The sequence below is a fragment of the Callionymus lyra genome, chromosome 8 (assembly GCF_982586985.1).
Source record: "Callionymus lyra chromosome 8, fCalLyr1.hap1.1, whole genome shotgun sequence".
Classification (NCBI taxonomy): domain Eukaryota; kingdom Metazoa; phylum Chordata; class Actinopteri; order Syngnathiformes; family Callionymidae; genus Callionymus; species Callionymus lyra.
In genome coordinates this window covers 8,650,315-8,662,747 of record NC_141825.1, presented here as the reverse complement: position 1 = coordinate 8,662,747, position 12,433 = coordinate 8,650,315, and the positions used below count along the sequence as shown (strand labels likewise).

The following is a 12,433-nucleotide window of genomic DNA, read 5'->3' as shown; positions in this document are numbered from 1 at the left end:
GTATTAGCTACATCTACTAGTGTTAGCTACATTTACTAGTGCTAGCTACATCTACTAGTGTTAGCTAAGTCTACTAATGTTAGTTACATCTTTGGTGTAGCTACATCTTTTAAAATATTTTAATAAGAAAGAAATTGACTGTAACATAAGGCTAATCTAAAGCTAGCCTGACACAAATGTTCTCAAATCCAAAACTGCAAGATAATCTTATAAAAAGAGATACTCCTTTTTGTACCATTTAGACCAAAATATTTCCTTTCTAATACAACAAGACATTTTTACTCGTAGCTGAGTCATGTGTGACATTTTCTGCTGTAACTTTTCACTCTAAATATAAAAAAAAAGGCACAAGATGTTGATGTAAAGGATATCATTGTGTGATCAAACCTTGTCTTTGAGTCAGTTGTACAACTGAAATGACCACCGGAGCTCCCTGACGTGACATTTAAACAACGTATGTCCTAGCTCACGTCCTCTTATCCACTCCCTCGCGGAGAGCGACAAATCGCAGGATGAAATAAATGTCCTGCTTATCTCGCCGTAAAAGGTTGAATGAACAAGTGTTAGCTCCGCCGAATTAGTTCGGAGAAAATAGCCGTCGTCGCACGTTGTGATATTATCATCTGCCAAGGTGATTTTGTGTCTCCGCCGCTGACAGCTGTTTCAAAAGTGTGCGTCGTCTATTGTGGGAGGAAATCACAAAAGCACAATCATGTGTTTTTTTTTGTTTGCCTGACTGAAAAAAAACACCTTCTTGTTTCCTGTCTGTCTCCGCAGGCTCTTTGGAGGTTGTGTTTGTCAGAATGTGCCGTGCCTTTGACTCACAAAACAACACCGTCTACTTCGACGGAAAGTACGCCGGACCTGACGTCTTCAAGTCATTAGGTAAGTGGAGTCAACGTTTTTCGTTCGTACGTGTCGTACGTGTTCGACGGTGACTCACCGGCTGGAGTCGGTTCAGCCGATGATCGCGCTGCGTATGAATCTAGTGACACGGGTGACAGGTCGTCATCCGTAGTCTGACGTCAAAGGATCGAAGATTGCTCAAATCACCGTTGTCTTTGGCTCCCGCCGTGGTTCCGCGAGTAGACGGATCCAACTATAACAACCGCCTCTTGTTACCAAAGTTGTTGTTATTCTCAAATTGCTTAATGACTGGCGGGTCAGAGATGGCGGTTGCATTCATTTCCTATTATGGCGGAATGAATTACACTGTGGCCATTACACCGTTTTAACGCCGGGGGGAGCCAGAAACAAATATTTTCAATCTTCCTATAGTGCTGCTTTACTGTATAGTCGAAATACAGATAATTTGTAGTTTTTGTGGCTGCAAGAGTATTAAATATAATGTTTTTCTCTACAGCTAATTCTTGAAAATAATGGTCCTTTTTTAAATCTTTAATTTCTTTTTCTACATTTTTAAAACATGTATTAGTATTTCATTTGTTTTCATTTTTGTTACGGCCCATGTGTTTATGAATTATATGCTATATTCTTAATATCAGAAATATCACATGTATTCGGTGAGAAACAGTATTTTTAAATAGTCAATGTATTTTAGTTTCAAATTGATTTTTATTATAGTCGATCCCTCCCTCCTTCCCCCCTTCCATCCCTCCCTCCCCCCCCCTCTCTCTCTCTCTCTCTGCACTCTTTGTATTCTAATCAAAATGTATGGATAATGGTGTTGTGTTATGAGCAGGATATGAAAATAAAACAAGTATTTTTCAAACTAATCACAAGTAATGGTAAAATTACTAGTATCTTTAGGCCCCCAAAAAACCAATGTGTTTGTTGTATCCCTTGTGTTGTCTCTGGATCAAGGTGAACGACCTATACACCAATTACAAACAAACACTTTTGTTTTCAGGCCACCGGGTCACTTTGACCCTGAGATACTACAAGGGGTTCTTCATCGAAATACATGATGTTATTATGGTGCAAAAACTTGTAGACAGTGTTAATGATTTTCCTATAAATATACAGTTTTATCTTGCCCTTAAAAGTATATACTTTATTGAATATTGTTTTGATTGTTTAAGCGCTTTGTGACCCTGGTCTGGAAAAGCGCTATACAAATAAAAATTACTTACTTACTTACTTACTATAAGTACCTTTAAAAAATGTACCAATAGAAAGGTGCACAGGGATCTCATGTATGATCATTATATGACAATTTAAAATCTGGTATTAATTACTCAAATAAAACCAGGGACGAGATAAAAGAAGTGAAAATGTAAATCTGTATTTTACTAAAAACGAAAGGGTTGTGTAAGGTGTGTAAGTGCATCTGTGCGTCAGCACCGAGGGTCTGCGGTGGAAGGGAGTGATGGGCGTCCTGAGCCGCGGTGGCATCCGCCCGTCCTTCTCCCCGGCAGATAATTGATTTAACTAAAAGCCTCAATAGTGACCTAATTTCCGCTTGCGTAACACCACCCAACTGCCAAAAGTGACTTGTCTGGGAGGCACAACTCGGTAAAAGCATCGCCGGCTCTGCCTACCACGCGCCCATGTGCTGTCAGCATGCTGCTATTTCTTCTTCTCTTCTTCCGATCCCCCTCTCTTTCTCCCTCCCCGTGTGCCTCTCTCCCAATAAAGATCAAGAGGGAATGTTGTTCTTTGGTCTTCCTCATCCTCAGCTCTTTCTCTGTGTCCTTTGCTGTGGCAGGCTGTGACGACTTGATCAGCTCCGTCTTCGAGTTTGGGAAAAACTTGTGTTCTATGCACCTGTCTGAGGATGAGATCGCCCTGTTCTCCGCCTTTGTGTTGATGTCTGCTGGTAGGTGTCACTCACGGGGGAAAATACAGCAGGAAAAAAAAACAATATTCACATGCGTTCTCGTTCCTTGCCAATTATCAGAACAACCGTATCAAGGTTCTCGAAGCTGCTGCTTCCAATTCGGTTTCTCCCGTTTTTAATGGGCCCAAATATTTGACTTCTCGTTCTCCACCTTACTGTCAACGCGTCATTTAAATTGATTTAATGACAAACATTTGCACTACGGTTATGACTCTCTCCTTCGTTTTTCTATTTCACGAGGTTACGGGTGTCGGTCCCAGCTACACGGGACAGTAGGCGGGGGGGGGGGGGACACCCTGGACAGACATCCAGTTAATCACAGGACATATATTGACGGACAACCACACACACACACACACAAACAATTTAAAGGCATCTGTTTATTAAAAAAAACAGCTACAGATACAAAACACGATAGTGAATAGTAAATTGACTAAAATTATATTTAAAAGCCAGATTCTTGTAGGTTTTACTTAAATATTTGAGTAAATATTCGGTTCAAGTTAAAGGCTCTGAAGCCGCATTAGTATTAGTTTTAAGTAAAACGTTTCCTATGCGAAGTTTTAATTCATTTATAATAATAAGCGAAATTCATCTTAAATTTGCTTTTCCCAATCCTACGAAAGTATTAACGTGACATTAACATACATACAACATAGTGTCGGTTTAAAATAAAGCCATAAATAAGCCAATAAAAACACTCATCAATTACATTTAATGTGATTCATTTGATTAAAGTGTTTAAAAAAATTTAAGTCCTGCTCTATTATTATTAAAACACCTTCTGCTCTTTCAGACCGGTCTTGGCTTCAGGAGAAAGTGAAGGTGGAAAAACTCCAGCAGAAGATCCAGCTGGCGCTCCAGCACGTCCTGCAGAAGAACCACAGAGAGGACGGAATTCTAACGAAGGTACGTTATATACGAATAAATGTTTATGTGCTCTTAGGTTTGTGCTTTAGTTCTAATTGAACTTGTTTCACTCGGAAAAAACACGCTGAAGTCGAAATACAATTTGAGAAAATAAGATGGTCTACACTTTAATTTGTCAAATAAAATAAATTGTCCAATGCTTTCAATGGAAAAATTATAAATTGATAAATAACATATTAATTGAAATATTAATATATAATTATAATAATAATAATACAATGATAATAGTAATGCAAAAAATATATATTTTGATAGAAATTTGGCACTTAAATAATAAGGAAAAAACAAAAGTAAATAACTTTGATGTAAAAGAAAATAGAAAATAATCTTTATAGAAAATTGTATTCTTATATAATAAAAGTGTAATCTCAGGTAATCTAGTGTTCAAGATCAACATTGTTCAATACAATGTTGAAAATCATTAAATTCCAAATGGTAAAAAATATGTATATGTCAAAGTACAGATTGTAATCCAGTAATTTACTAGTAGAGAATGGAATTCCAATCTGTACTAGTACAGAACTAGAACAGTACTGGTACAGATTGGAATCCTATTACTGAACTGGGATCTGAATATTGGAATTCCAATCTGTCCTAGTAGGTTTCCAGATTCTACTAGTGAATTCCAATCTCTCCTAGTAGAGACAATACAACAATTGTATTGGGATCAGAATATTGGAATTCCAATCTGTCCTAGGACAAATGGGAATTCTACCAGGACAATCTCCAATTATAATAGGAGAAATTCCTAACACTAACCCATATCAATATTAAGATCCCAGTTCAGAAGCAGGATTTCAATCCGGAGGATTCCAATCTGGATTGGAATTTTCTCTGGAATCCTCTACTAGTAGGATTCCAGATCCTACTGCATTCCAATCTGTACTGTGACATGTATATGTTTATTTAAGAGGAAAATTAAGTTAAATCGTCTCCGAAAACATTTAAAATTGTTTGAAATTGTGAAAAAAATCATTTTAAACAGTACAATTAAAGAATGAGTCGTCAGCGATTCGTATATCACAGTCAATAGCTCTATGTGGGTCTGATTCAATGCTCAGCGCGATGTCTAAAGGGCTATTTCAAGTGTCAACCAATCAGTCACGGCGGCCGCGGAATAAAAAGTGTCAGGTTTTTTCCGCACGCCTGAGCGCTTGTCTCAATATTTACAAGTCTGTTTGCCCCCCCCTCCTGTGTGAGCGTCGAATCCACTGTAGGCAGCGATGTTTTCCACTGCTCTCTGTCCTTGCCTCCCGCCTAAAACCGGCTGTCTCCTCTCTCTCCACAGTTGATATGCAAAGTGTCGACACTGCGAGCGCTGTGCAGTAGGCATACAGAGAAGCTCACGGCATTCAAAGCAATATACCCAGACATTGTGCGCGCCCACTTCCCCCCCTTATACAAGGAGCTGTTTGGATCAGACTTTGAGCAGTCCATGCCCGTTGACGGGTAGCAAACCCGGGCCCCCACCGGCGCCAGCGTGCCCACCGTAGGGGAATGTGGTGGAGGAATCTGAGACACTTTATAAAGGTGGCCTGCACAAAACCAGAGTGGACAGACGTCACGCTGTTCTTCTTCTTCTTCTTCTTCACAAATCCCGGTCGGTCCTCGAAAGTCCTCTTTGGTCGCTCGCACTTCTGGACCCCCCCCCACCCCCCCACTGAGAGGTGACCTCTGTTCGGCCGGACTCGACCTCCGTTTGCACATTTTTCACCCGAAATCTGAAAAAAAAACGACTATTTGGAATCCCAATCGAATTGGCATATTTATCGAGAGCCGATCTCAACAAAAAAAAACGACAACGTGGTCTCTGTCCTCTGGTGAAGGATCTCGGGACGGTGTGCACGTCGAGGTCAAGTTCCGCCATCTTTTTCTCTGTTTTCGGATTTCCTGATGCATTTTTCTCGGCACTCGCAGCGACTTTTGAGGGAGGCTCTGTCGGCATGGTGATGCAAATTGGCACCTCTCTAAGGACAATCGTTTAACAAGAAAAAAAAAAAAAAAAAGAGAATTCTGGTAATTCTAAAACTATTTTAGTTGTCAAAGACTCCATCCACCATCGTTGCATAGTGAAATCATGTAAGGCCATCTGCTATTAATCCTTCTCCGGACGAGAGCCCCGCTGAAGCTCGGGGCGCCGACGAAAAGGTTCCATTCCACCTGTTTTATAATGTACTACAGGGTATATGGTCATAAGTACTTACTATACAGAAGAAGTAATGTTTATAGAATCTATTTTAAATAACATGTATGATACTAGTGGTTAGACCATTCTTAAATGTTGAATTGATAAGGCACTTTTTTTTATTTACAACCTTTGTTTCCTCCTTAATTTAAGACTTGTATATTTACCTTAGTGATGTGTTGCATGTGCACAAGAAATACAAGTTGAACCATCGTCACAGGGGCTTTGTCCCGGGAGCTGTAGATGATGCCGGTGTGAGAGGTCAGGGAGGTCGGAGGTCGGAGGTCGGAGGTCGGAGGGCGGGCGGGCAGGCGGGCGGGGGGGCGCGTCGCCATTGAGCTGGTGAAGAAAGATGTGGAAGTTTTGAGCGAGAAGGCAGGAGGAGACATCAGAGTTGCGTAAACAATTTCCCGAAGGAGACCTCCTGAGGGATCAATTAGGTTCTACCTAACCTAAACTAACCTAACCTAGACGTGGATGGAAGAGGCGGAATGTTATGATACTGTCGCAGCAGATTGTTGGGCTTATTGACGCGAGGAAATGTTATTGAAATTAATGAAAATGGTTAAACATTTCATATCAAAAAACACACTTTTCAGCCAATTATTCATCTTTAAACTCACAGTTAAAAACATGCTAATGATTAGCATCTCAGGAAAAAGAATGCTACTGTTAGTAGTAGTAGTAACTTCAGAATTAAGATTCAAATACTACAAACTTACAAAATAAATAATCGAGCAAGACACTGATTTTTCACATTTGACTATAGAATCACAATCCTTGATTCAATATTATGACCAAAACTTGTCATTTTAATCATACTAGTAAAGACGCTTCTTTTTTTTAATTCATCAAATTACTTGTCACAAAAACACTTAAATTCTATTAATACACAATTTTCCCTTTTCAGAAAGATGGGAAGCTTGACAAATAAAATGCATTAACGCCATTTTGAATTCATATTCGGAGCAAACTCTCCGGCAATTGGTTACCACAGTGGTATCGCCATTGTTTTCCTGAAACAGTTACTGTACTTGATGACACTCCCGTCTCTATAATGTCTAACAATTTCACATCATTTTAAGGATGTTAGCGCCACCTATTGAGCACTAAAAATGAGGATGTTGTTTCGTAAAGTCTCATGACCCAATCCACGTTTTAGCAATTGGCTTACATCCCAGCTGTCCTTGTAGTTGTTGGACATATTCTTGTCTCTTAAGCAACTTTATTGGCACAACAGAAAAATACAAAATAGCTTTTCTCCAGGTGCTAAAAAGTGATAGCAACCTCCGCTACCGACTTATACTTCTGATATTCTATTTTAATTTCATTGCTGTCATGTTTTAGGCAAGAAAAATGCAAATTTTAAACTTTAAAACTAGTAAGTTTTGCTTTTTTTAGAGAGAAAATCACACAAAGGTAATTTTTTCAAGAAATAAAAATAGTTAAAGGGCGATCGTAAACTCTAAATCTTATAAATTAATGACAATATAGTGATGTAGCATCAAGGTTTATGAATTAAAAATTAAAAAAGTGTTGACTATTTGACAAAAATATATATTTTTTAATTCCGGTATAAATCCCGCCAATACATAGGTGCTCGTAACAGCGATCCAACTGCTCCATCTAGTGGAAGGTGAAGGAAACTGCAGCTCTGACTTGAGTTTTCCAATGTCTCCTCCTGCTTTCTCGCCCAAAAAAAACCTCAACGCAGACAAAACAATGAAGGGAACGTGAATATTCAAAGCCTTGTCTGGTAGTGTAAACCTTCTATTTTTGTAACATGTTTTTTTTTTGTTGGTTCCTGGACAGAGGGAGAGAAAAAAAGATGTCAGGTAGCACTTGAGTATTTTCTTGCAATAATTAGATTTAGCGGCGGTTTCTCTTTAGGAAGGAGGGAGGGCGAGGGAGGTAGAGAAAGTGTTGGGACAAGTGCTATTTTCAGAATGCTTTGTTGTTGTGCTTCTTGTTTTGTTGAGTGTGTCTTTCTTGTCAGTGTGGTAGTAAAGACAAAAAACACTAAAAAAAAAAACACTAAAAAAGACAAAGAAAGAAGAAAAAATGTGCCAAACAGTAGTCGTCGCTTGTTAGAATGGATTCCTTCGACATTCCAGTTACGGCTTTCTTTAACAAAAAAAAAAAAACATGTTTTAAAAATATATATACATAAAAGCGTTCAAAAAAAGATGTCCCTTTCTAAAAGCATGATAACAACCCCCTTCCTCCCTCCCTCACCCCCTTTACAACATTCTGTGTTGGATCATTCCTCTGCCGTGCAATGTGCACGAGGTGTCGCCGCCTCGTGTCGTCACCCCTCAGGGAAGAGTTGTGTTGCTGTCCGAGAGAGGAATTATTTAAAAAAAAAACGTGTGTTTTCACTCATTAGGTTTCGTTTCAGGGATGAGTTCGACATCACTGCCACTCGAAAAAAATACCACTACCACCATTTTTTTCCTTCAAATTTTAAAACCCATCTGTTTCATTGGATTTTCAAAATAAAAGGTGTCATCAGGGTCTTTTAATAACAAAACCCTCTTCGTTGGAGAAAAACCAAATATTCTTATGCAATACAAAAAAAAAAAAAAAATCTGTTGTGTTCTTGCTGTAGCGAAAATCTGTTTTTTGGATATGCACAAGCCCTTCTTTTACGACGAGCAAACCTCAGTCTCCCAGCAAAACACTAGACAATCCAGGACGACGAGAACAGCTAAGATGATGTTAATGAACGCTCAGGGAGGTGCGGGTAAAAGCGGAGAACAGGTGGCGAGTTGCAAAGCATCCGATGATTTTTTTTTTCTCCTTTTTTACTGGATTCACCTTTACACACCGATTTCTGAGCAGCTTTGTCTTTGTTTTTTTGTCCTACCAAGTGGTTGAGTGGCTCATATTGTGTACTTCAATAAATAAAACAAGCAATATGCCTTGTGTTGACGATTACGGGTCTCTATACAGTGCAGGCGTCATCCTTTTTTTTACGTTTATTGTCGTGATCCTCAAATAAATCGCACACTGGCCTGTAAAAGTGATGTCCTTCTGTACAGATCCCGATTTTCTCTTTTATCGGGATCGACGTGCTCTTCAATCAGTGTGTAGTCGTCTGTGCTGGTCCTTCTGTCTCTGCTCTGTTGTCTGTTTGTACAAAGCAATAGTGTGTATGTATGTATGTGTGTGTGTGTGTGTTCTCTGTGTGAACCACCCCAGACAAGGCTTTAATAAATAAATAAATAAATAATAAATACACGGGAGGTTTTTTTTTTATTTTCCATGTGAAGGTTGTTGTTTTTTTTAAAGATCCATCCATGACAAAGTTTTTTCGAGAGCGTGACATAACGGGAAAAGTCTTCGTGACCCTTAAATAATAAAGATCAGTGTCATGTCGAGCTTTATCGATCCGTGCTGGAGTGTGTTTCCCATCTTTTTTTTGTTTCCAAAGCACAGCTTATAAGAAGAATTTTTAAGATAATAGTTTGAAGAAGATAAAAACGACGACTTTTTTAGCCATAATTGAATGTCAAGCAATAATATATGTGTGTATATGATTTCTATCTATGTGCATATAGTCCTTGAACATCTGCATGTAAATACACCTCTTATTTATCAGTTGATTTTGGATGTTTCATCTGTATATTGGACCGGTTCTGTTCTCTCTCTCCCCCCCCCAGCCCCTCATATTTAACTGTACAAAAGTAGCATTCTGTCTGTTTAGCTAAGAGGAAAAAACTGCTACTAAGGCCTGCCCGACGGAGATATTTATCGACGACGCCATAATTGTACAATACTTAGTTCTCCTCCCTGGTTTAGGATTAGTTTGATAGCGGTAGGGTTGTGTTTCTTTTTTGTGTTGCCCTGATGTGTGGTGCTAGGTAAGTTAATTTTGTGAACGATGTATTGATTAATTAAGCCTGGCTGCCCTATAAGTCCAAGAATTCTGTTGCTTATTAATGTATTATTGATATTAGGAACTCAATAAATGATGACGAATAGTGATTCAAAGTTACCCGAGCTGTACCTGTATCAGTGTGCTGCTGCGGGATAAGGCACTTATTTCCTTCTGACTTAGAGCTTTTTATCTGCGAATTAAGGTTCTGTGGAATTAATAATATCTAAACCGAACAAGCGGTTTTTGTGATTTTTTTTTTCTTTGTTTGATTGTAAAAAAAAATTATGACTCACTGAGGATATAGTTCGTCAGGCTTCGAGTAAGATACTTAATATTTACCTCTCTTGTCTTCTGATGCAAGTGATAAGCAAAGATACTTTTCTAATTCCACATTTTAGGCTTTTTCACACCAGTGGCATGCACTAAGAGTCAAAGGGTCGATATTTTCTCTCACCATTTCTGTAGCAATTCCCGGAAAGAATACGCTTGCAATATCACACTGAGTGCCTCTCGGTGTAATTCAAAAGGTTTTGATTGTCTTTTTTTTTTTTTTTCGGTTGTTCTTGTTCTTGTTGTGGTTTTTTCCAAATGTGAAGTGTGTTTTTTTGTACCACCAGGATGAAGTTTACATTCTGACTTTTTTTTTTTCTTTTTTTTTTTTTTCTGTTTGTCAATTCCTTTATGAATCGTGGGTGGATATGCAACGTTAAAGGGTTTTCCATGTAAAGTCACCACTTCACCTCGTCAGAGAGAAATAACTGTCAAAGTTAATCATCTGTCATTAGAGTTTAAAAAAAGAAAAGAAAACGAAGAAAAAAAAAACATTTTTTATATCAGCTTTTTATTTTCCTACAATTTTCATAAAGCATTGTATATTAAGTATTTGTATGCAAACTAAACATCTGGATTTCTTTAATGTTCTGTGTTCAATGTGCATCAGTCTGTTGGGGAAACATGGAGGGAGGGCCGTTTGTTTTCTTCTTTTTTTTTTCATGAAAGAAAAGTGCAACTAGTGGAAAAACAGTGTGCGCTTGTCACAAAAAGTCACATGTTTGCTACTGATGTTAAAAACGGGGGGACGGATGATCATGAACCTTTTGAATCCAGCTCTTTTGAACTCTCTTTAGCAGGTAGTCAATTCACAAACGTAGTTTTGCTCCTTCTCGTCTGATTCTTAAATATGAAATTAAGTATTTTGATTCATTTTGTAAATACGGCTGTAAAGAAAAATAAGAAATTTAATGTTGTCTTTTAAATACTTTTCATTCTAATATGAATGTTGTTATATTGTACTTAGAAACTGTACCTTTAATATTACCTTTATTAAAAGTGCATTGGACACATCGGTTTTAGATGTGCTTTATGTGCTGTTATCCCATAATAAAATTTACCGCTTGTAATGGGCTCTTCTTCTTTGTCTTCTTTTTATGTTTCTTTCCTGTCTCCACATCACAGTTTTATTTCACAGCGGTTATCTTCCAACACAAGGTATCTATAGTTTTACTTATACGACTATGTTAGAATACCTGGATTGCCTTCATTAGGAAATAATTAGATAGAGATCAATAGCAAGCAATACATTGATATAAAAGCGAATACACAGTATAGGTATAAATAAGGTAAAGGACATTTTAGTTGAAATACTTTAAAATGAAAATCAATTCTTATATTTACTTTAAATCATGTTTACCCTCTTATTTGTTTCAAAATGCATTCATTTTTTTGTGTCCTTATATTAAATTTCATGATGAAATCAGGTTTTTATATACGTAAGAAAGTAAGTAATTAGTATTTATATAGCGCTTTTCCAGGTCAGGGTCACAAAGCTCTTAAACAATCAAAAAATACCCAATAAAATAAATACTTGAAAATTCAAGAAGTGAAATATGTAGTTTGTTCTACTCGCACCTTTACCAGTATTATCACGAAACTCAGGTTTTCCTCCTACTGTACAAAAACACACAGCGTTCAATAATTGATGAATGAAAATAATCCGGAAACATTGATGACCTTTCCAGGGTGTCACCTGCCCCTCACCCCAACTAGCCAGGAATGGCTCATTCCTAACAGTAAGTAAGTAAGTAAGTAAGTAATTTTTATTCATATAGCGCTTTTCTAGACCAGGGTCACAATGCGCTTAAACAATCAAAACAATATACAATAAAGTATATACTTTAAAGGTCGAGATAAAACTGATAACACAACAGGAGTTCCAGAAAATCAAGGAAAAGCCTGAACAAATGTAAAAACGTCTTAAGATGTTTCTTGAAGGAGTCAGTAGATCCATCAAGCGCAAAGAGAGAGGAAGATCGTTCCAAAGCTTAGGAGCAACATCCTGATCCAAAGAAATTATTTCATCTCAGATATTTAGTTGCTCGGTCTCCTTATATCAGTGTTGAGTGTACACTGACTTCTATTTTTTAAGTGACTTATTTATCATAAAATGCAATCTTTTGGTAGTTTTTGTTAGAAATACTCTGCTAGCTTCTACTAAGATTTACAGTAAGACCCCTTTTCTCAAGGGGTCTTGAGTTTATTGTGCACTCTCCATTAATGAAAGACAATTGTTTGTTCATATGACCACAGGGGGCAGTGGTGGTCGTGAGGCGCATGCGTCAACCACCTTTTGTCAGCCGAA

At 37.9% G+C, this 12,433-nt stretch overlaps 1 protein-coding gene across 2 annotated transcripts in view; it reads left to right on the top strand.

Moving 5' to 3' along the window:
- The window catches only part of roraa (RAR-related orphan receptor A, paralog a), a 274,886-nt gene extending 268,696 nt beyond the window's left edge, over positions 1-6,190 (top strand). The window contains exons 8-11 of one of the 2 annotated variants that reach the window (XM_087797616.1): positions 778-885; positions 2,669-2,779; positions 3,597-3,709; positions 5,019-6,190. In XM_087797616.1, the coding sequence (XP_087653742.1) occupies positions 778-885; positions 2,669-2,779; positions 3,597-3,709; positions 5,019-5,183 (497 nt within the window). In that variant the 3' untranslated portion in view covers positions 5,184-6,190. The remainder of the gene's footprint in view (positions 1-777; positions 886-2,668; positions 2,780-3,596; positions 3,710-5,018) is intronic. The other variant, XM_087797619.1, reaches the window with a different exon arrangement.
- The last annotated feature ends 6,243 nt before the right edge of the window (positions 6,191-12,433 follow it).